General features: G+C 45.2%; 1 protein-coding gene across 2 annotated transcripts in view; it reads right to left on the bottom strand.

Annotated features, from left to right (window-relative positions):
• The window catches only part of LOC110537010 (chondroitin sulfate N-acetylgalactosaminyltransferase 1), a 62,497-nt gene that overhangs the window by 19,389 nt on the left and 20,992 nt on the right, over window positions 1-22,116 (bottom strand). For both annotated transcript variants that reach the window (XM_090191463.1, XM_021622710.3), the window contains exons 2-4: window positions 14,007-15,375; window positions 4,026-4,242; window positions 1,584-1,685 (exon numbers count right to left, since the gene is read on the bottom strand). In XM_090191463.1, coding sequence (XP_090047589.1) covers window positions 1,584-1,685; window positions 4,026-4,242; window positions 14,007-14,823 — 1,136 coding nt within the window. In that variant the 5' untranslated portion in view covers window positions 14,824-15,375. The remainder of the gene's footprint in view (window positions 1-1,583; window positions 1,686-4,025; window positions 4,243-14,006; window positions 15,376-22,116) is intronic.

Genomic DNA, 22,116 nt, shown 5'->3' on the forward strand with positions numbered 1-22,116 from the left:
ATGTACAGTGCAAAAGGGGTAAAATGCGTTTGGATATAGCATAAAAATGATCCACATGCTGTCTGCTGTTGGAAACAGATATTGACGCAGGCAGAGGCAGTCTATGTGGAGCTACAATGAGGGCAGGCAGGTTCAGGATTCAGGTCATCGACAATGGCAAAAGTCTACCCAACCCTCCCCCAATTCTCCACCGTAAATAATCCATAACCATTCAGACCAAATCAACAGAAAAAGGAAAAAGATTAGAGTTTGGATGTTGTGCTCTTTCTCTCTCTAACAGATCAGTGCTTGATTAAATGGGCTGATACTGAGTCAGATAAAACGTTAAGTAACCATGGCGATTGAATGCATTGACTCAGACTGAGCTGTTTATAAGGTAACATGAGGACAGACCAGGACACATAGATATGTTTGGTGTCATGTGAGCTCAATCCTGAAATGTAGCAGACCTGGATTGAAATAGAAATACATTGAACGGTTGATTGAGCATGCCTGGAATGCTGGACAAACGGACTAACGCAGCTAAATCAATACTATCAAATACTATTCTTAACCTGGTCTGATGTAAAGTGAGCTCAACTCTGGGACGGATCAGGACTATTATGATAATCACTGGCAATGTAATTGTGGTACAAAAAGCTAGCAAGAACAAGGGACTGTTTAGAGAGCAGATGTCAAAACATGTCTTGCTGGGCATATGCTGTGTCTAAGGTATTTGCTGGGAACAAAGTGAACGAATTCTCCAAGGCCTAACACAGTTCTTTCCCAATGCTGCAGCTTCAACCCCATGCACAGTGAGACAGGTTATTAGAGGAGGTCACTGAATGTACAAGGATATTGTCTTGTATTTCTCTCTTTCTCGCTATTCAAACCATCACAGACAAACCGCCAAGGCCATTCCCAGAGACAGCAGAGCTGTTGAGAATGAGGTGCCTTTGAGTGAAAGATGAGAGAGAACCAGAGAGAGAAAGCGGTGGCATGACATCTGAATCCAGCTCAAAGCCCAGCATGAGATCTCTCGCTCTGTCTGTCTGTCTGTCTCTTTCTCTCTCTCTCTCTCTCTCTCTCTCTTTCTCTCTCTCTCTCTCTTGATTCCCCTCTCTCCTTCTTTCTCTTTCTACCCCTGCAAACCATTCGGCCAGGTATACCTTAGGCTAAAGTGTCTCCATGGAAACCTGCCAGACAATCAGCAAAGTACCAGAGTACCATGTGAACTAATCTCACCCACAACACCATCTCAAACTGACCCTGGACCTGTAATCTTCTATGCAGGCAAGACGTCAATGTGACACTAATTTCACCGCGGCCACTATCAGCCTTGACCTGTAAAATCGAGAGAGAGAGAGAGAGAGAGAGAGAGAGAGAGAGAGAGAGAGAGAGAGAGAGAGAGAGAGAGAGAGAGAGAGAGAGAGAGAGAGAGAGAGAGAGAGAGAGAGAGAGAGAGAGAGAGAGAGAGAGAGAGAGAGAGAGAGAGAGAGAGAGAGAGAGAGAGAGAGAGAGAGAGAGAGAGAGAGAGAGAGAGAGAGAGAGAGAGAGAGAGAGAGAGAGAGAGAGAAGGAACAAGAGAGAGAGAGACCACCCACCTAGATGTGTTCTCCAGCGTGCTCCTGACTTCGTTAATTTGGTCCTTCCCAAAGTACACCACAGTTAGGTGGATACGCCCGTCCTGCCGCACACACACCTCTCTGCAACAACAAACAAACACAGATGAAGAAATAATTAATCACACAAAGCAGAGGACTCAACACATAACCCAGTGGGTAACACGGTTGATTTAATTGGTTTTCTTGACTTTAGTTGCGTTTGATGAAGCCTGCCTGTCCAAACCGATGGAATAATCCCCAAAGTGCAAACCCTGCCCACTGGGCACTGAAGGTAGCCTGAAACCAAATGTTCAAAGTATTTGATAGAAAACATATTCGGTATCAATAACAGAGGTCAGTTCAAAAGGGGTCACTTTATGTTATGTATGATGTACATTTGCTATGTACATATGTTATGTTGCTAAAGAGACACACTGTGATGACTTGGTAACAGACAGAATCCCTGAGGAGTGATCCATCTCCAGCCCTGGTGTGACATTCCAGAACTCGAGCACCAGAGGTTCTAATGGAGACATGCCAAATGTACAACGCTAATGCAGAGGAGCCGGTGGGCAGCTCCTCTCCTCCTCTTCCTCCTCCTCCTTTCCTCTACTCCTGCTCACCTCTCCTCCTCTCCTCGCCTTCTTCTCACCTCTCTTCCTCTCCTCCTCCTCACCGCTCCTCTCCTCCTTCTCACCACTCCTCGTCTCCTCTCCTTCTCCTCACCTCTCTTCCTCTCCTCCTCCTCCTCCTCTCTGCTTCTCTCTTCCTCCTCTCCTCTCCTCTACTCTTCCTCACCTCAGCCCTCCTATCCTCCTCCTCACCTCCCTTCTCCTCACCTCTTCCTATCCTCCTCCTCCTCACCTCTCCTTCTCCTCTCTGCCTCTCCTCACCTCTCCTTCTCCTAATCTCACCTCTTCCTCTCCTCCTCCTCTCACTACACACATTAGGAAGATTAATCCTCATTCAATCTCTCGAACAGTGTTGGAGACACTACTCTGAAAATATAGTTTACCAGGCAAACAATTACTTCAAACTGGAGCTACACTAAAGCTATCCTTAAGAAACATATAGTGTACTTAACTAAAGTTACATCCAAATTACTTTGTGAAAAATTACCATATCTAAATCTGAAATATCATAGACTACAAATTGCAAGAACAGATCACTCTGAAGTCAGATGTTAACATAAGGTGTAATTTAGCCTATTAAACACAAAAATGAAGTTTTGAGATATATTTGCAAAAAAAAGCTGTGTGTAATTCCAGTAGTTTGCTACCCCACTACATGGCTATAGTATGTAATTAACTAATACAAACACTACCTAGATTTGAATGTAGTTCAACTACTACCAAGCTACAACAAAATGTAATGAAATTACTAGTTAAACTACATGTAGATCCCTAGTCTCCATTATCTCTTCCTCCAGGTCTAATCTGATTACGTTTGCAGCAGACAATATTGGACAGATATGAATAATGTAAACCTACCGTTGTCGTCTTAGATGATTGGCCTTCCTTTGCCATTTAAACAGTAGAAAGTTAATAGATGCAGGGTTTGTTGGAATAAAGTGTTGTGTTTAGTGTCTGTTGCCTCCTGGCCTGGATATTGAAATGGATAGTTGTTAGGAATATATGGCTGGGAAGTTTTGATTACTTGCCTGTCATACATAATATATGTGTGTGTGTGTGTGTGTGTGTGTGTGTGTGTGTGTGTGTGTGTGCATACAGTAAACGTACACTTATCTGTGTACGTGTCATTCCTGTATACGCTGTGCTCAGTAAATGTGTCACACGGCTTCTGAAAGAAAGTTAGTCCTCCTAACATTCCTCTCCTCTCTTTGTGAAAAAACTGCACACACAAACACCCCGCCGCACCTCCACACACCTCCTCCTCCATCTACATTAATATGGATGAGACCAAAGCGTTTGCTCAGCGACTCAAGAAGACTTTGCACAGCAGGAACAGCACCACTGCAGTATATCAGTTTTATGTGCTGGTTTTAAGACTGCTACTAAGCAGGATTTGCCTTAAAAAAAAACTCAAAGCCTTGATAAGCAGCTGTGCAGGAGTGTAATAAATCACAAGAATTAAAGAGTCCATCGACGTCTCTAGCAGAGAGAGAGAGACACATACTGTCACTATCAGAGTACAAACGCAGCAATTACTTCCTTTGGTTTGAATCCTTGCTGCTGTGACAAACAGGGCATGTCAAACATGGTTAACTACAGTATTTTCTGTTTCTCATTCTGTTGGTTATGGCATGCAATCATCACAGTCACAAGTGGACATGGAACATGATTTTTTTTAATCAACCCTTGTTTGACCCTTATTCTTTAGTAAGGTCACCTGAGAACACAACAACAACCCAGTGGAAAAGTTACAAGGAAGGGGAGAATGAGCCAATAACATGCATGAATAACTGAGTGGCTCTCACTGTACCTGAAGTTGTGCATAAAGTGTCTGAACTTGTCGGCTCGTTGGGAGAGGGGCACTATGATATTGATGCGGACGTTAGCTGTGTCCACCCTCTCGTTCTTCACCTTCATCAGCGGCCCAAAGGGACGGAACAGAACCAGCTTCCTGAACTCACGGCTCTGGTCACCTTTGAAGGTGAGCTCATACACAGTGCCTTTGTCCTTCTCCGTCCGAGTGATACCTGTGGAAGGGAGACGAGTGTGTTTACCCATAGGCCACGAATGCGTGCAGGCATGTGTCACACACATACAAATGAAAAGGCACCTTCCAAATATTGAATTGCACCCCCCCCTTTTGCACTCAGAGCCGCCTCAATTCGTCAGGTCATGGACTCTACAAGGTGTCAAAAGCGTTCCACAGGGATGCTGGCCCATGTTGACTCTAATGCTTCCCACAGTTGTGTCAAGTTGGCTGGATATCCTTTGGGTGGTGGACCATTCTTGATACACACAGGAAACCCAGCAGCGTTGCGCCTGGCACCTACTACCATACCACGTTCAAAGAAACTTAAATCTTTTGTCTTGCCCATTCACCCTCTGAATTTGCACACATACACAATATATGTCTCAATTGTCTCAAGGCTTAAAAATCCTTCTTTAACCTGTCTCCTCCCCTTCATTTACACTGATTGAAGTGGATTTAACAAGTGACATCAATAAGGGATCATAGCTTTCACCTGGTCAGTCCATGTCATGCTTCTACACCTGCATTGCTTGCTGTTTGGGGTTTTAGGCTGGGTTTCTATACAGCACTTTGAGATATCAGCTGATGTACGAAGGGCTATATAAATACATTTTATTTTGATTTGATGTCATGGAAAGGCATGTTCTTAATGTTTTGTACACTCAGTGTATATACACAGACATGTACACACATTTGAAGTGCAGTTCAGTTTATTTGCCTATGTGTTTATTTGTTTGTAATTATAATGTTATAATGGTGATATATGTCCAGTAGTCCATTGGGGATCATCTTCTTGCTTTGTACACAAACACACTCAAACTCAGCCAGACTGTCCGTCGTTACTGCATTTTCACTGTCAACAATCTGTCAAATGGAGAATCAGTTCTCTACTATGCTGCCTGGATTTGTAAGTATTTTCTGACAGAGAAGGATAGCATTGGCTCTGTGGCCGTGGGAGAAAACGACAGACAGGGCATTTCAGGCCAAAGGAGAGAGGACAGACAGGTAATTTCAGAAGGACAGAAAGGGAATTGCAGGTCTCAGTAGGGGACAGCATCCCTTGCTTCTCCTCTTTGCTCCTGGCTAGTTCCCGGGGCCCTCTGCCATTATGACAGCTGAAGGAGACCAGTCACGCATAGAGATCATACTGACACTGGATTATACCTTCTCATAGAAGTTAGACGTACCCAGACATATAACTAAACAACAATACAGTAGACTCCGTTGTCCATGTTGTCTCCATTTCACAGCTGTAAACTGTGAGTCAAAACCTCTTGTTTTCTGAAGTTAAAATCAAACGTTCCAAAGACGAGTCTCAATGGACATTACTGGACTAGAGAACTACAGTGTGAGATTCAACATCATGAAAAGAAAATGATCCACGAAAGAATGATGTACTTTGTTCCCATTTCAAACATTCTACTTTTCATTTAAGAAAAAAACTCAGGATATTTTAAATAACAGCCTAGCTCCATGTCTCTTCACTCTGGGGACAGGGCAGGATGTGGCTCCGCAGCCTAGCTCCATGTCTCTTCACTCTGGGGACAGGGCAGGATGTGGCTCCGCAGCCTAGCTCCATATCTCTTCACTCTGGGGACAGGGCAGGATGTGGCTCCGTAGCCTAGCTCCATATCTCTTCACTCTGGGGACAGGGCAGGATGTGGCTCCGCAGCCTAGCTTCATATCTCTTCACTCTGGGGACAGGGCAGGATGTGGCTCCGCAGCCTAGCTCCATATCTCTTCACTCTGGGGACAGGGCAGGATGTGGCTCCGCAGCCTAGCTCCATATCTCTTCACTCTGGGGACAGGGCAGGATGTGGCTCCGTAGCCTAGCTCCATATCTCTTCACTCTGGGGACAGGGCAGGATGTGGCTCCGCAGCCTAGCTCCATGTCTCTTCACTCTGGGGACAGGGCAGGATGTGGTTCCGTAGCCTAGCTCCGTGTCTCTTCACTCTGGGGACAGGGCAGGATGTGGCTCCGCAGCCTAGCTCCATGTCTCTTCACTCTGGGGACAGGGCAGGATGTGGCTCCGTAGCCTAGCTCCATGTCTCTTCACTCTGGGGACAGGGCAGGATGTGGCTCCGCAGCCTAGCTCCATGTCTCTTCACTCTGGGGACAGGGCAGGATGTGGCTCCGTAGCCTAGCTCCATGTCTCTTCACTCTGGGGACAGGGCAGGATGTGGTTCCGTAGCCTAGCTCCATGTCTCTTCACTCTGGGGACAGGGCAGGATGTGGCTCCGTAGCCTAGCTCCATGTCTCTTCACTCTGGGGACAGGGCAGGATGTGGCTCCGTAGCCTAGCTCCATGTCTCTTCACTCTGGGGACAGGGCAGGATGTGGCTCCGTAGCCTAGCTCCATGTCTCTTCACTCTGGGGACAGGGCAGGATGTGGCTCCGCAGCCTAGCTCCATGTCTCTTCACTCTGGGGACAGGGCAGGATGTGGCTCCGTAGCCTAGCTCCATGTCTCTTCACTCTGGGGACAGGGCAGGATGTGGCTCCGTAGCCTAGCTCCATGTCTCTTCACTTTGGGGACAGGGCAGGATGTGGCTCCGCAGCCTAGCTCCATGTCTCTTCACTTTGGGGACAGGGCAGGATGTGGCTCCGCAGCCTAGCTCCATGTCTCTTCACTCTGGGGACAGGGCAGGATGTGGCTCCGTAGCCTAGCTCCACGTCTCTTCACTTTGGGGACAGGGCAGGATGTGGCTCCGCAGCCTAGCTCCATGTCTCTTCACTTTGGGGACAGGGCAGGATGTGGCTCCGCAGCCTAGCTCCATGTCTCTTCACTCTGGGGACAGGGCAGGATGTGGCTCCGTAGCCTAGCTCCATGTCTCTTCACTCTGGGGACAGGGCAGGATGTGGTTCCGTAGCCTAGCTCCATGTCTCTTCACTCTGGGGACAGGGCAGGATGTGGCTCCGTAGCCTAGCTCCATGTCTCTTCACTCTGGGGACAGGGCAGGATGTGGCTCCGTAGCCTAGCTCCATGTCTCTTCACTCTGGGGACAGGGCAGGATGTGGCTCCGTAGCCTAGCTCCATGTCTCTTCACTCTGGGGACAGGGCAGGATGTGGCTCCGTAGCCTAGCTCCATGTCTCTTCACTCTGGGGACAGGGCAGGATGTGGCTCCGTAGCCTAGCTCCATGTCTCTTCACTTTGGGGACAGGGCAGGATGTGGCTCCGCAGCCTAGCTCCATGTCTCTTCACTTTGGGGACAGGGCAGGATGTGGCTCCGCAGCCTAGCTCCATGTCTCTTCACTCTGGGGACAAGGCAGGATGTGGCTCCGTAGCCTAGCTCCATGTCTCTTCACTTTGGGGACAGGGCAGGATGTGGCTCCGCAGCCTAGCTCCATGTCTCTTCACTTTGGGGACAGGGCAGGATGTGGCTCCGCAGCCTAGCTCCATGTCTCTTCACTCTGGGGACAGGGCAGGATGTGGCTCCGTAGCCTAGCTCCATGTCTCTTCACTTTGGGGACAGGGCAGGATGTGGCTCCGCAGCCTAGCTCCATGTCTCTTCACTTTGGGGACAGGGCAGGATGTGGTTCCGTAGCCTAGCTCCATGTCTCTTCACTTTGGGGACAGGGCAGGATGTGGCTCCGCAGCCTAGCTCCATGTCTCTTCACTTTGGGGACAGGGCAGGATGTGGCTCCGCAGCCTAGCTCCATGTCTCTTCACTTTGGGGACAGGGCAGGATGTGGCTCCGCAGCCTAGCTCCATGTCTCTTCACTTTGGGGACAGGGCAGGATGTGGCTCCGCAGCCTAGCTCCATGTCTCTTCACTTTGGGGACAGGGCAGGATGTGGTTCCGTAGCCTAGCTCCATGTCTCTTCACTCTGGGGACAGGGCAGGATGTGGCTCCGCAGCCTAGCTCCATGTCTCTTCACTCTGGGGACAGGGCAGGATGTGGTTCCAGAGCCTAGCTCCATATCTCTTCACTCTGGGGACAGGGCAGGATGTGGCACCGTAGCCTAGCTCCATGTCTCTTCACTTTGGGGACAGGGCAGGATGTGGCTCCGCAGCCTAGCTCCATGTCTCTTCACTTTGGGGACAGGGCAGGATGTGGCTCCGCAGCCTAGCTCCATGTCTCTTCACTTTGGGGACAGGGCAGGATGTGGCTCCGCAGCCTAGCTCCATATCTCTTCACTTTGGGGACAGGGCAGGATGTGGCTCCGCAGCCTAGCTCCATGTCTCTTCACTTTGGGGACAGGGCAGGATGTGGCTCCGCAGCCTAGCTCCATGTCTCTTCACTTTGGGGACAGGGCAGGATGTGGCTCCGCAGCCTAGCTCCATGTCTCTTCACTTTGGGGACAGGGCAGGATGTGGCTCCGCAGCCTAGCTCCATGTCTCTTCACTTTGGGGACAGGGCAGGATGTGGCTCCGCAGCCTAGCTCCATGTCTCTTCACTTTGGGGACAGGGCAGGATGTGGTTCCGTAGCCTAGCTCCATGTCTCTTCACTTTGGGGACAGGGCAGGATGTGGCTCCGTAGCCTAGCTCCATGTCTCTTCACTCTGGGGACAGGGCAGGATGTGGCTCCGTAGCCTAGCTCCATATCTCTTCACTCTGGGGACAGGGCAGGATGTGGCTCCGCAGCCTAGCTCCATGTCTCTTCACTTTGGGGACAGGGCAGGATGTGGCTCCGCAGCCTAGCTCCATGTCTCTTCACTTTGGGGACAGGGCAGGATGTGGTTCCGTAGCCTAGCTCCATGTCTCTTCACTCTGGGGACAGGGCAGGATGTGGCTCCGCAGCCTAGCTCCATGTCTCTTCACTCTGGGGACAGGGCAGGATGTGGTTCCAGAGCCTAGCTCCATATCTCTTCACTCTGGGGACAGGGCAGGATGTGGCACCGTAGCCTAGCTCCATGTCTCTTCACTCTGGGGACAGGGCAGGATGTGGCTCCGCAGCCTAGCTCCATGTCTCTTCACTCTGGGGACAGGGCAGGATGTGGCTCCGCAGCCTAGCTCCATGTCTATTCACTCTGGGGTCAGGGTAGGATGTGGCTCCGCAGCCTAGCTCCATGTCTCCTCACTTTGGGGACAGGGCAGGATGTGGCTCCGCAGCCTAGCTCTATGTACTGTACCACATGAACATGTTTATCACTCACACAGCATACCACTCTTTTTCCACCCAAACGTCTCGTTTTTTCTCACTCTCATTCACTGTGTTGTTCTCTCTTTCACTCTCATCCTCTCTCTCTCTCTCTCTCTCTCTCTCATTCCTGTTGTCTCGTTACCTCTGTCTCATTCTTTCTGCACGACAGCTGAGCAAATCCACCCATAGCAGCTCTTGAAAAACTCCATTCAGCACAGCCAACGGGCAGCATTCACTATTTGTGTTCAGTCATGGCTCGCTAACTGAGGATTGGCAGTGCTCATAATGCTCCCTTTATAATCATCAGCATCTCAACAAGCTTCAAGTTGTCTGAGTAAATGAAAAGATACTTGTCCACTAGTACAATTAAGTTAAAAGGACAGGCGAAGGAGAGCTGCTAAGCTAAAGACAGTTGCCAGTTCATTAACTAGCCTACATGGTTAATTAAAATGTCTTAGGGATAGGGGTCCGGTCAACGGGGCAGTGGTAAATCATGCAGCGCGGTGTGTCACGATTGCAGATTTTAGAGAAACAACAAATGTCGGTAGATATAACACGGTTCATTAACTAGCCTACACGGTTCATTAACTAGCCTAACCGGTTCATTAACTAGCCTACACGGTTCATTAACTAGCCTACACGGCTCATTAACTAGCCTACACGGTTCATTAACTAGCCTACACAGCTCATTAACTAGCCTAACCGGTTCATTAACTAGCATACATGGTTCATTAACTAGCCTACACAGTTCATTAACTAGCCTACACGATTCATTAACCAGCCTACACAGTTCATTAACTAGCCTAGACGGTTCATTAACTAGCCTAACCAGTTCATTAACTAGCCTACACGTTTCATGAACTAGCCTAACCAGTTCATTAACTAGCCTACACGTTTCATGAACTAGCCTACACGGTTCACTAACTAGCCTACACAGTTCATTAACTAGCCTACGCGGTTCATTAACTAGCCTACACATTTCATTAACTAGCCTACACGGTTCATTAACTAGCCTAACCAGTTCATTAACTAGCCTACACGTTTCATTAACTAGCCTACACAGTTCATTAACTAGCCTAACCGGTTCATTAACTAGCCTACGCGGTTCATTAACTAGCCTACACGTTTCATTAACTAGCCTACACGCCTGCTTTCATCTTTGTTGTTGAACAATGGTTGTTGTTTGCTACTTGCTGCACACACGGCCAATGACAGACTAGTTTTTGTATAATTAACAAATTGGTTAACTACAGGGTGGAAGCATATTTCCTATCGGAGTGTTTAATAGCAGATACCTAAACAGGTCTTTCAAGGAAGAGGTACGTAAACACTCCTGGCTGAAATGATGTTTTCACTATATTTTCAGGATGCCCATGTCGAGTGTAAGGCCTTGCAGACACACACACACAAACAAACTCTTTCCCTCTCCCAGGTACACGTAGGTATTAGTCAGAAGTGGCCTCAGTAAAGATGTTGCCCTTTAAAAGGAAACAGCTCCTCTCTCTGAGCTTGTGGAAGGAAACAGCCCCCTCTCTGAGCTTGTAGAGATGCTACACACTGAATGGAAAGCAGCTGTGCTCCGTTCCTACTGCAGATCATGCTAGACTAGCCGGATATCCTGGCTTTGGCTCTTCAGCACCCAGCAGCAGGATCCTCTATTGTTTTGCTCTGATTCTCAGCTTTCGTCATTATGTTAATCAAACGACAAAATCCTGGAAATAACAGTTTCCCTGTTTGAAACGTGTTGGAAATGAGGCTTTGTTGTGCTGTTTGTTTTCTAAAGTTCAACTTGATTCAATTTTTATTAAAACCATGTCAATATCCAATAGTTCCACAGGTACTCAACCATGAAGATATGACATGCATTGTAAGTAGTGTGGAGCAAAGCCATGTACAGTTGAAGTTGGAAGTTTACATACACCTTAGCCAAATCCATTTAAACTCAGTTTTTTACAATTCCTGACATTAACCCTAGTAAAAGTTCCCTGACTTAGGTCAGTTAGGATCACCACTTTATTTTAAGAATGTGAAATGTCAGAATAATAGTAGAAAGAATGATTTATTTCAGATTTTCTTTCATCACATTCCTAGTAGGTCAGAAGTTTATGTACACTCAATTAGTATTTGGTAGCATTGCCTTTAAATCGTTTAACTTGGGTCAAACGTTTCGGGTAGCAAGCTTCCCACAATAAGTTGGGTGAATTTTGGCCCATTCCTTCTGACAGAGCGGGTGTAACTGAATCAGGTTGGTAGGCCTCCATTGCTCCCACACGCTATTTCAGTTCTGCCCACAAATGTTCTATAGGATTGAGGTCAGGGCTTTGTGATGGCCACTTCAATACCTTGACTTTGTTGCCAATTAGCCATTTTGCCACAACTTTGGAAGTATGCTTGGGGTCATTGTCCATTTGGAAGACCCATTTGCGACCAAGCTTTAACTTCCTGACTGATGTCTTGAGATGTTGCTTCAATACATCCACAAAATGTTTCTTTCCTCATGAAGCCATCTATTTTGTGAAGTGCACCAGTCCCTCCTGCAGCAAAGCACCCCAACAACATGATGCTGCCACCCCCCTGCTTTACAGTTGGGATGGTGTTCTTCGGCTTGCAAGCCTCCCCCTTTTTCCTCCAATGATGATGGGCATTATGGCCAAACAGTTCTATTTTTGTTTCATCAGCCCAGAGGACATTTCTCCAAAAAGTATGATCTTTGTCCCCATGTGCAGTTGCAAACCGTAGTCTGACTTTTTTATGGTGGTTTTGGAGCAGTGGCTTCTTCCTTGCTGAGCGGCCTTTCAAGTAATGTCAATATAGGACTCGTTTTACTGTGGATATAGATGATTTTGTATCTGTTTCCTCCATCATCTTCACAAGGTCCTTTGCTGTTGTTCTGGGATTGATTTCCACTTTTCGCACCAAAGTACTTTCATCTCTAAGAGACAGAACGCGTCTCCTTCCTGAGGGGTATGACGGCTGCGTGGTCCCATGGTGTTTATACTTGCATACAGATGAACGTGGTACCTTCAGGTGTTTGGAAATTGCTCCCAAGGATGAACCAGACTTGTGGAGGTCTACAAATTGTTTTCTGAGGTCTTGGCTGATTTATTTTGATTTAACCATGATGTCAATCAAAGAGGCACTGAGTTTGAAGGTAGGCCTTGAAATACATCCACAGGTACACCTCCAATTGACTAAAATGATAACATAATTTTCTGGAATTTTCCAAGCTGTTTAAAGGCACAGTCAACTTAGTGTATGTAAACTTCTGACCCACTGGAATTGTGATACAGTGAATTATAAGTGAAATAATCTGTCTGTAAACAATTGTTGGAAAAATTACTTGTGTCATGCACAAAGTAGATGTCCTCACCAACCTTTCAGAACTATAGTTTGTTAACAAGAAAGGTGTGGAGTGGTTGAAAAACAAGTTTTAATGACTCCAACCTAAGTGTAAGTAAACTTCCGACTTCAAATGTACGCAGTGCATTCGGAAAGTATTCAGAGCCCTTCCCTTTTTCCACATGTTGTTATCTTACAGCCTTATTCTAAAACAGATTAAACAAATATTTTCCCTCATCAATCTACACACAATACCCCATAATGACAAAGTGAATACAGGTTTATAGAATTTTTTCAAAATTGCATACAGATAAAAAGCAGAAATACCTTATTTACATATGTTTTCAGACCCTTTGCTATGACACTCGGAATTGAGCTCGGGTGCATCATGTATCCAATGATCATCCTTGAGCTGTTTCTACAACTTGTTTGGAGTCCACCTGTGGTAAATTCAATTAATTGGACATGATTTGGAAAGGCACACACCTGTCTATATAAGGTCCCACAGTTGACAGTGCAAGTCAGAGTAAAAACCAAGCAATGAGCTCAAGGAATTGAACGTAGAGCTCCGAGACAGTATTTTGTCAAGGCACAGATCTGGGGAAGTGTACCAAAACATTTCTGCAGCAGTGAAGGTCCCCAAGAACACATTGGCCTCATATTGGCCCGACCAAACTGAGCAATCAGAGGAGAAGTGCCGTGGTCAGGGAGGTGACCAAGAACCCAATGGTCACTCTGAAAGAGCTCCAGAAGGACAACCATCTCTGCAGCACACCAATCAGGCCTTTATGGTACAGTGGCCAGACGGAAGCCACTCCTCAGTAAAAAGGCACATGACAGCTGCTTGAAGTTTGTCAAAAGACACCTAAAGACTCTCGGATCATGAGAAATAATATTCTCTGGTCTTATGAAACCAAGATTGAACTCTTTGGCCTGAATGCCAAGAGTCATGTCTGGAGGAAATCTGGCACCATCACTACGGTGAAGCGTGGTGGTGGCAGCATCATGCTGTGTAGATGTTTTTCAGTGTCATTGAGTTTCCCGTCCAAAGCCTGGACTTGAACCCGATCTAACATCTCTGAGTAAAGGGTCTGAATTCTTACGTAAATGTGATATTTCAGTTTTTATTTGTAATAAATTTGCAAAAATGTCTAAAAACCTGTTTTTGTCATTACAGGTTATTGAATAAGTATTAGAATAAGGCTATAATGTTAAGGGGTCTGAATACTTTCCGAATGCACTGTATATATGCACTGTATATATTGTAGATATGCCATACATTTATATATAGCTGTATACATACTGTATGTTTGGCTCTGGTATTGAGCTTAATGACTCACCTTCTATGAAGTCTGATGCTGAGTAGACCTTGGTGGTGTAGCCCTTGCCTGCTCCATTGCGGGGTGTGTTGAGACTCTGCAGGGCTGTCTCTAGCGCTTCACTCAGCTCATCCCTCCGGTCCTTCCTCACAGGCTTCTCCTCAGGGTGCCTTGTCAGGCCCATCTCCAGCTGGTACACCCTCTGCAGGGTGAAGCTCTCGAAGGGCACCATGGCGTACTCACTGGGTAGTCTAGTCCCCTGGTGGACCTCCGCCCGGCCCAGCTGACTGTGGAGGAACTCCTGAAGGTCAGCGTGGCTCCTGTCGGCCCCTGGCCCTTGTCCTCCCTCCCCAAGGATACCTCCTCCTGGGGACTGGCCACCCCGGCCCCCCCCTGTCCCCCTCTCCATGGAGTCTTGAACTCCTTTCAGCTGCTCGCTGCGCTCCTGTAGCGCCTCCTTCAGCTGGGCGATTTGTTTCTTTAAACTAGTGATGTGGAACTTGTGTTGCTCCTCGCGCTCTGCAAGCATGGCTTGGTATCCATTCCGCCCAGTGGGTCCGCTCTGAGCCGCCCCCGTGCCCCCTGCTGCCCCTCCTACCCCAACCCCCATCCCGGGGCGTGGCAGGGCATGGCTCACCAGGTTGTCCTCGGAGTGGGGGCTGCAGGTCATAACGTAGAGGAGGGACAGAGAGCAGCACACTAGGACCAGCAGAACGCCCACACGGGACACCCAGGCCAGCAGACCCCTCCGCAGCATCCCGCTATCACCCAGAGGACCCAGGGAAACACACACAACTGGACACACCTTACCCTCCAGTGGTGAATACAGTCTCACCATCCACTAGAATGGAATAGTCTGTGTGATTGTTAATAATGTCTGACTAACCAGAGAAGATCAGCCAGAATGATAACTTTGCTCATTATTTGTCTCATTGTACATTGCTTATACCAATGTCTGGGTTCTTCATCCGTATGTCTGTGGTCAAGGGTGAGGCCCATTGGCCACGCCGCCTTCTCCCCTGGATGAGGCCCAGGAAGGCTCAACAGGGTCCAGAACCTGGCTACTTCTATTTCTGATCCAGTCATTGGTAGCAGACGCTATTCATCAGTGAGTCACATCACACGTGGTCCCACTACTTTCTCTGTTCACCTTGTTCATTCCTTCCTGTCTGATGCTGAGATTCCATTACAGACCCCTGAGAGAATGTCTGTCTCTCTTTGACTTGCCCTATGTTCCACTGGTCTCATGTTTAGGGATGATGACACATTTTTTGTCATGGTCGGAAATTGAGTAGACTGCAGAGAGGGGAAACCACATTCTCTAGAAGAAGGTGAATTCACAACTATGTTCACTGGCAGTTCTTTCTAGATGTGTACTTCCATGAGTCGCCTGAGAGAGAGAGAGAGAGCGAGAGAGAGAGAGAGAGAGAGAGAGAGAGAGAGAGAAGAAGGGAAAGAGAGAGAGAGAGAGTTATAACTCAGTTGGTGTTAATGTACAGTTAAGGTTTTTGAGTGTATGATATCATCATCACCATCATTATACATTTCCTAAATCTCTTTCATCTAGACATATATGCCTTGGTATATGAGAGCCTGAAGAGCTTCACTTTGTGGTAAATCTCTCCATCCTGCTGTGGTATAAATCTTTGAGGTCTTATTTGCACAGAGGGTAAACATTTTCCGAACCCTCGAGGGCTTGAGGAGGGCTTAAACCTGAAGTCTATTGTATGAGGATATAGGGACAGAAAATAGTTTCAATATCTAACTCAGGTTAGAAAACACGCCATACAATTTTGAAATGTTTATTTTAATATGAGCTAAAAGTGTGGGTTTCTACCTGGTGACATTGCCAAGCAGAGCATTTCCCAGCCCCTTTAACTGCTGAATAACAATGGGCGTGTTCAAGAGCATTAAAACAACTGCAGGCGACTGCCGACTGACTGATCTACAAATCACCTTCCATCATAAATAACAACTCATTATTATTTGTAGATCAGTCAGCCAGTCACAATTTACCCATGATACATTGTGGTTTTGATCCTCTCGAACACGGCCATTGTTGTCAGTGGTGACAGTGTGACACTATGGGGGCTATTCTGGAAACAGTATGGTTTGAAGCCATGTGTGGACATGTCTATCTGTCCTGTCCTCGCACTGTGGAATATTAGGATCGGTGGAAGTATAAACACAAAACAAGAAAAGCAAGAAAATAGGGCATTTACTCACCTACACAAACTCTCCTCTCTCCTACCTTTTTTTTCTTCCCCTTTCTCATTCACAAGCACATTTCCTTAATCAGATTAAGACTGTGTTGTGTCTTTGGCTAAACCGGATTAAGTGATATGACCTGCTATTCTATAAAATAATTTCTCTGCAATTAATATTACTTGATTAAGCTAATCAGGTAGATAATTAACTAGAAAGTCGGGGCACCGCAAAATAATGTTTATAGAGCTGTTATCTTCCGAATAAACTCTTAAGGACCTAGTAATCTTTTACATCAATAGCAGTCAATATTTAATCCTCACCTTAGTCTCATTTGAAAGTTGTAAATTCTTGGTTATCTTCACGAACCCTGGCTAACAAGTTGAATCAGTAATACAACATTTTGTTTCATTATTTATTTACTAAATACCTATCTAATCACACAGAATTACATATACACAGAATGGATCATACATTGATTACAAATTATGTCATAAAGAAAATGTCCCTGGTGGACAGAGTCGACATGACGGCTGGTTACACAAAGGAAAGGGGGTTGGGTTTGAGTGAAAGAGCGGAAAAACTGAGTAACAAAGGGAGAAGCTATGCTATCGTAAATACAGTATCTTATGCATTCTAAATTACCGCCCATTTGAAAAAGGAGAATGCAATAAAAATTTACTCTGAGCTGTGCTTCGGTAGATTGGTCGTCGATAGAAGACCGGTTTGCCCTTTATGGATCTCTGGTCCTCTGAAGACTTTCTAGTGGTGAACTGGAGCGTGGCAGAATGGATACTCTGTCTGCCCTCTCCTAGTCAACGTTTAGTGGGCGGAGAGAATAAGAGTTCAAAGTTCATACCAAGTTGCCATGCTATATGCTCATGCTATATTCTGGCTGGTATAGTCGAAATTCATCCTTCCGGTATGTAGGTCGTCACCTTCACATTGGAATTCGATGCTAATTTCGTTAGATTCTCTAAGGTTGGCTTAGTTCTGTAGGTGGTCTTTGTCCTTTCAACGTGGGGATCTCAAATCCACACGTCCTTGGAACAGCTTACTATCTGAGCCCTTTTAACGTAGGACTGTCACCCTAACGTCCTCGGAACAGAAAGTTACATTTTCGTCAAGGACTTTATATAGGAGGGGAGAGAAGGGTGTGTTTCATAGTTTATAACCAATGTCTCTTCACATGGGCGGGCCACTGAGTGAGCAGAGCTTTAACCTTATGAAAACCCAATTCTCTCATTTGGAAGCTAAAATTACATTTCATATTTTCATAAATAGTTTCATATTTAAACATTTAAATTGCACAACAATTCCATGTGAATCTGATAACGATTATGTGTAGACTTTCCAAGATACAGTGCCTAGCGAAAGTATTCGTCCCCCTTGAACTTTGCGACCTTTTGCCACATTTCAGGCTTCAAACATAAAGATATAAAACTGTATTTTTTTGTGAAGAATCAACAACAAGTGGGACACAATCATGAAGTGGAACAACATTTATTGGATATTTCAAACTTTTTTAACAAATCAAAAACTGAAAAATTGGGCGTGCAAAATTATTCAGCCAATTTACTTTCAGTGCAGCAAACTCTCTCCAGAAGTTCAGTGAGGATCTCTGAATGATCCAATGTTGACCTAAATGACTAATGATGATAAATACAATCCACCTGTGTGTAATCAAGTCTCCGTATAAATGCACCTGCACTGTGATAGTCTCAGAAGCCCGTTAAAAGCGCAGAGAGCATCGTGAAGAACAAGGAACACACCAGGCAGGTCCGAGATTCTGTTGTGAAGAAGTTTAAAGCCGGATTTGGATACAAAAAGATTTCCCAAGCTTTAAACATCCCAAGGAGCACTGTGCAAGCGATAATATTGAAATGGAAGGAGTATCAGACCACTGCAAATCTACCAAGACCTGGCCGTCCCTCTAAACTTTCAGCTCATACAAGGAGAAGACTGATCAGAGATGCAGCCAAGAGGCCCATGATCACTCTGGATGAACTGCAGAGATCTACAGCTGAGGTGGGAGACTCTGTCCATAGGACAACAATCAGTCGTATATTGCACAAATCTGTCCATTATGGAATGGCAAGAAGAAAGCCTTTTCTTAAAGATATCCATAAAAAGTGTCGTTTAAAGTTTGCCACAAGCCACCTGGGAGACACACCAAACATGTGGAAGAAGGTGCTCTGGTCAAATGAAACCAAAATTGAACTTTTTGGCAACAATGCAAAATGTTATGTTTGGCGTAAAAGCAACACAGCTGAACACACCATCCCCACTGTCAAACATGGTGGTGGCAGCATCATGGTTTGGGCCTGCTTTTCTTCAGCAGGGACAGGGAAGATGGTTACAATTGATGGGAAGATGGATGGAGCCAAATACAGGACCATTCTGGAAGAAAACCTGATGGAGTCTGCAAAAGACCTGAGACTGGGACGGAGATTTGTCTTCCAACAAGACAATGATCCAAAACATAAAGCAAAATCTACAATGGAATGGTTCAAAAATAAACATATCCAGGTGTTAGAATGGCCAAGTCAAAGTCCAGACCTGAATCCAATCGAGAATCTGTGGAAAGAACTGAAAACTGCTGTTCACAAATGCTCTCCATCCAACCTCACTGAGCTCGAGCTGTTTTGCAAGGAGGAATGGGAAAAAATGTCAGTCTCTCGATGTGCAAAACTGATAGAGACATACCCCAAGCGACTTACAGCTGTAATCGCAGCAAAAGGTGGCGCTACAAAGTATTAACTTAAAGGGGCTGAATAATTTTGCACGCCCAATTTTTCAGTTTTTGATTTGTTAAAAAAGTTTGAAATATCCAATAAATGTCGTTCCACTTCATGATTGTGTCCCACTTGTTGTTGATTCTTCACAAAAAAATACAGTTTTATATCTTTATGTTTGAAGCCTGAAATGTGGCAAAAGGTCGCAAAGTTCAAAGGGGCCGAATACTTTCGCAAGGCACTGTACAGTTTGTCATCCTATCATTAGTAAGAATGTCTCAGACGCCAACTGATCTGGCATCATATTCATTAAGTACCAACGCATATTTTCAACTGGTTCTATTACCGAAATATGGTTCCTTTCCCCCCACCTTTTGATGTTCTCAGACTCTATATGTTTAACAAAGGCTATTCAAGAGTCCTTCTGTAGAGTCAAGAGAGAGGAAAGGGAGAAAGGTATTTATGGAGGGGATCATAAACCTCACCCACAGGCCAACGTCATGACAACTGTATGGACAGAGACAGAAAAAGACTGCTTGTCTGTAGGCCTCTGTTTCCATACCTGTGTGTGCTGTGCATGATGGACACACGTACCCATGTGTGTTTGTAAATGTAGTTAGTGTGTTAGCTAGTCAAATCAAATCAAATCAATCAGTTAGTGTGTTAGCTAGTGTGACTGTATGTGTGTCTCTCTGTTAAATCACCACACAATTAGCTCTTTTATAGGCTTGGTGCAGTCCGCTCCTAATGAAAGGATCAGTTATGCCAGCACTGAATACTGGACTGTATTTAGGAGCTGTGCTGCCAGGGCTGCTCTGCTAGCTCAAACCAACATCTTAGGAAAGAGATGCATGGGCTGCTCTGCTAGCTCAAACCAACATCTTAGGAAAGAGATGCATGGGCTGCTCTGCTAGCTCAAACCAACATCTTAGGAAAGAGATGCCTGGGCTGCTCTGCTAGCTCAAACCAACATCTTAGGAAAGAGATGCCTGGGCTGCTCTGCTAGCTCAAACCAACATCTTAGGAAAGAGATGCCTGGGCTGCTCTGCTAGCTCAAACCAACATCTTAGGAAAGAGATGCCTGGGCTGCTCTGCTAGCTCAAACCAACATCTTAGGAAAGAGATGCCTGGGCTGCTCTGCTAGCTCAAACCAACATCTTAGGAAAGAGATGCCTGGGCTGCTCTGCTAGCTCAAACCAACATCTAAGAGATGCTTGGGCTGCTCTGCTAGCTTAAACCAAGTATATACCAATTATAGACTAGTATATACTATATGACTATTATATACTGTACATGACTACTATATGAGAATTATGAACTGTACATGACTACTATATGACTATTATATACTGTGTATGACTGTTATATACTGTACATTTATTTATTTATTTAACCTTTATTTTTACAGGTTTTTCTCATTTTCTCTTTTCCAAGAGAAACCTGGTCCAATAGCAGTAAAGGGAACAACGTTTCAGACAAAACAACTTACATACACTAACCCAAATTAAACAACACTATAAACACACATACATTACAGCTATTACATATTACGTTAAAAACACCAAAGTCTTGACTAAAAACAGCTGTCCTAAAGACAATTACACTCTTCTATGATATACAGTATACATTGATCAAGTGTTTAAACTCCACCAACCAAACTAGATCATCAAATTTAAAATGTTCATGAGAGAATTCCAGGCCCACGGAGCTATGTAACTAGACCTATTTCTAGTTAGACCTGTTCTAATTTTTGGTACTGTTAGAAGCAAATTTATGTTTCTTTACTGACCTGACTAAAAAAGAACAGAGAGAAAATGGCATTTTATCCAATATAGCCTTATAAATCAGTGTATACCAGTGATTAAGCCTACGCAAGGTCAATGACATCCAGCCAACAACAGCGCTAGAGATCACAATGATGTGTTAGACGTTTTTGATTTGTAATGAACCTGAGGGCTGCATGGTACACTGAATCAAGTGCTCTCAGGGTAGTGGTTGAGACCTGCGTATATAGAACATCACTAAAATCTAAAACTGCCAGTAATGTGCATTGTACCAGCTCCTTCCTTGCCTCCAAAGAAAAACAAGCCTTATACCGGTAATAAAAACCTATTCTCAGCTTGAGCTTCCTTATCAAGTTCTCTACATGCACAGTGAAGCTCAGCGTATCATCAACACACACACCCAAATATTAGTACACTTTATCTTGCTCTATAGTATGTCCAGCCAATGTAGCAATGGCATGATTAGTAACATGCCTGGCATTTGAAAATACCATGCATTTTGTTTTACCCAAATTTAGATCCAGCTTTAAATCATACAAATTCTGTTGTATGACGTTAAATGCTCTTTGGGCATTTTCAAAAGCTGAAGATAAACTACTACCACTTGAATAAAGAACAGTATCGTCTGCATAAAAATGAACATCCGCTGTTTCAATAAGATCCCCAATGTTGTTGATATACAAAATGAACAAAAGTGGGCCCAAAATAGAACCTGCGGAACACCTAAGCACACCTCTATGGACTGAGATTTACAACCATCGCCATTACACATTGTGTACGATTTGATAGATAATTAATAAACCAGATGTATAAACCAGTATATAATTCTTTATAAACCAGATCATTTACATGACTGCTATATGACGAGTATATACTATATGACTATTATATACTGTACATGACTACTATATGACTAGTATATACTGTGCATGACTATTATATACTGTACATGACCCGTAGCACACACCCACCCGTACGTAGCACATGCTCCAGCAGGTATATTTCACTGGTCACCCCCAGAGTCAATTCTTCCTTTGGCCACCTTTCCTTCCCGTTCTCTGCTGCCAATGACTGGAACGAACTGCAAAAATCCCCTAAGCTGGAGACTCATATCTCCCTCACTAACTTTATGCACCAGCTGTCAGAGCAGCTCACAGATCACTGCACCTGTACACAGCCTATGTGTAAATAGCCCATCCAACTACCTCATCCCCATATGGTTATTTATTTATTGTTTTATTTTCTCTACTTTCACATTCATCTTCTGCACATCTATCACTCCAGTGTTTAATTGCTAAATTGTCATTATTTCGCCACTTTGGCCTATTTATTGCCCTTACCTCCCTAATCGTACCTCATTTGCACACACATAGACTTTTTTTCTATTGTGTTATTTACTGTGTGTTT

The sequence above is a fragment of the Oncorhynchus mykiss genome, chromosome 12, assembly GCF_057628025.1.
Source record: "Oncorhynchus mykiss isolate SJ-2025 chromosome 12, ASM5762802v1, whole genome shotgun sequence".
Lineage (NCBI taxonomy): Eukaryota > Metazoa > Chordata > Actinopteri > Salmoniformes > Salmonidae > Oncorhynchus > Oncorhynchus mykiss.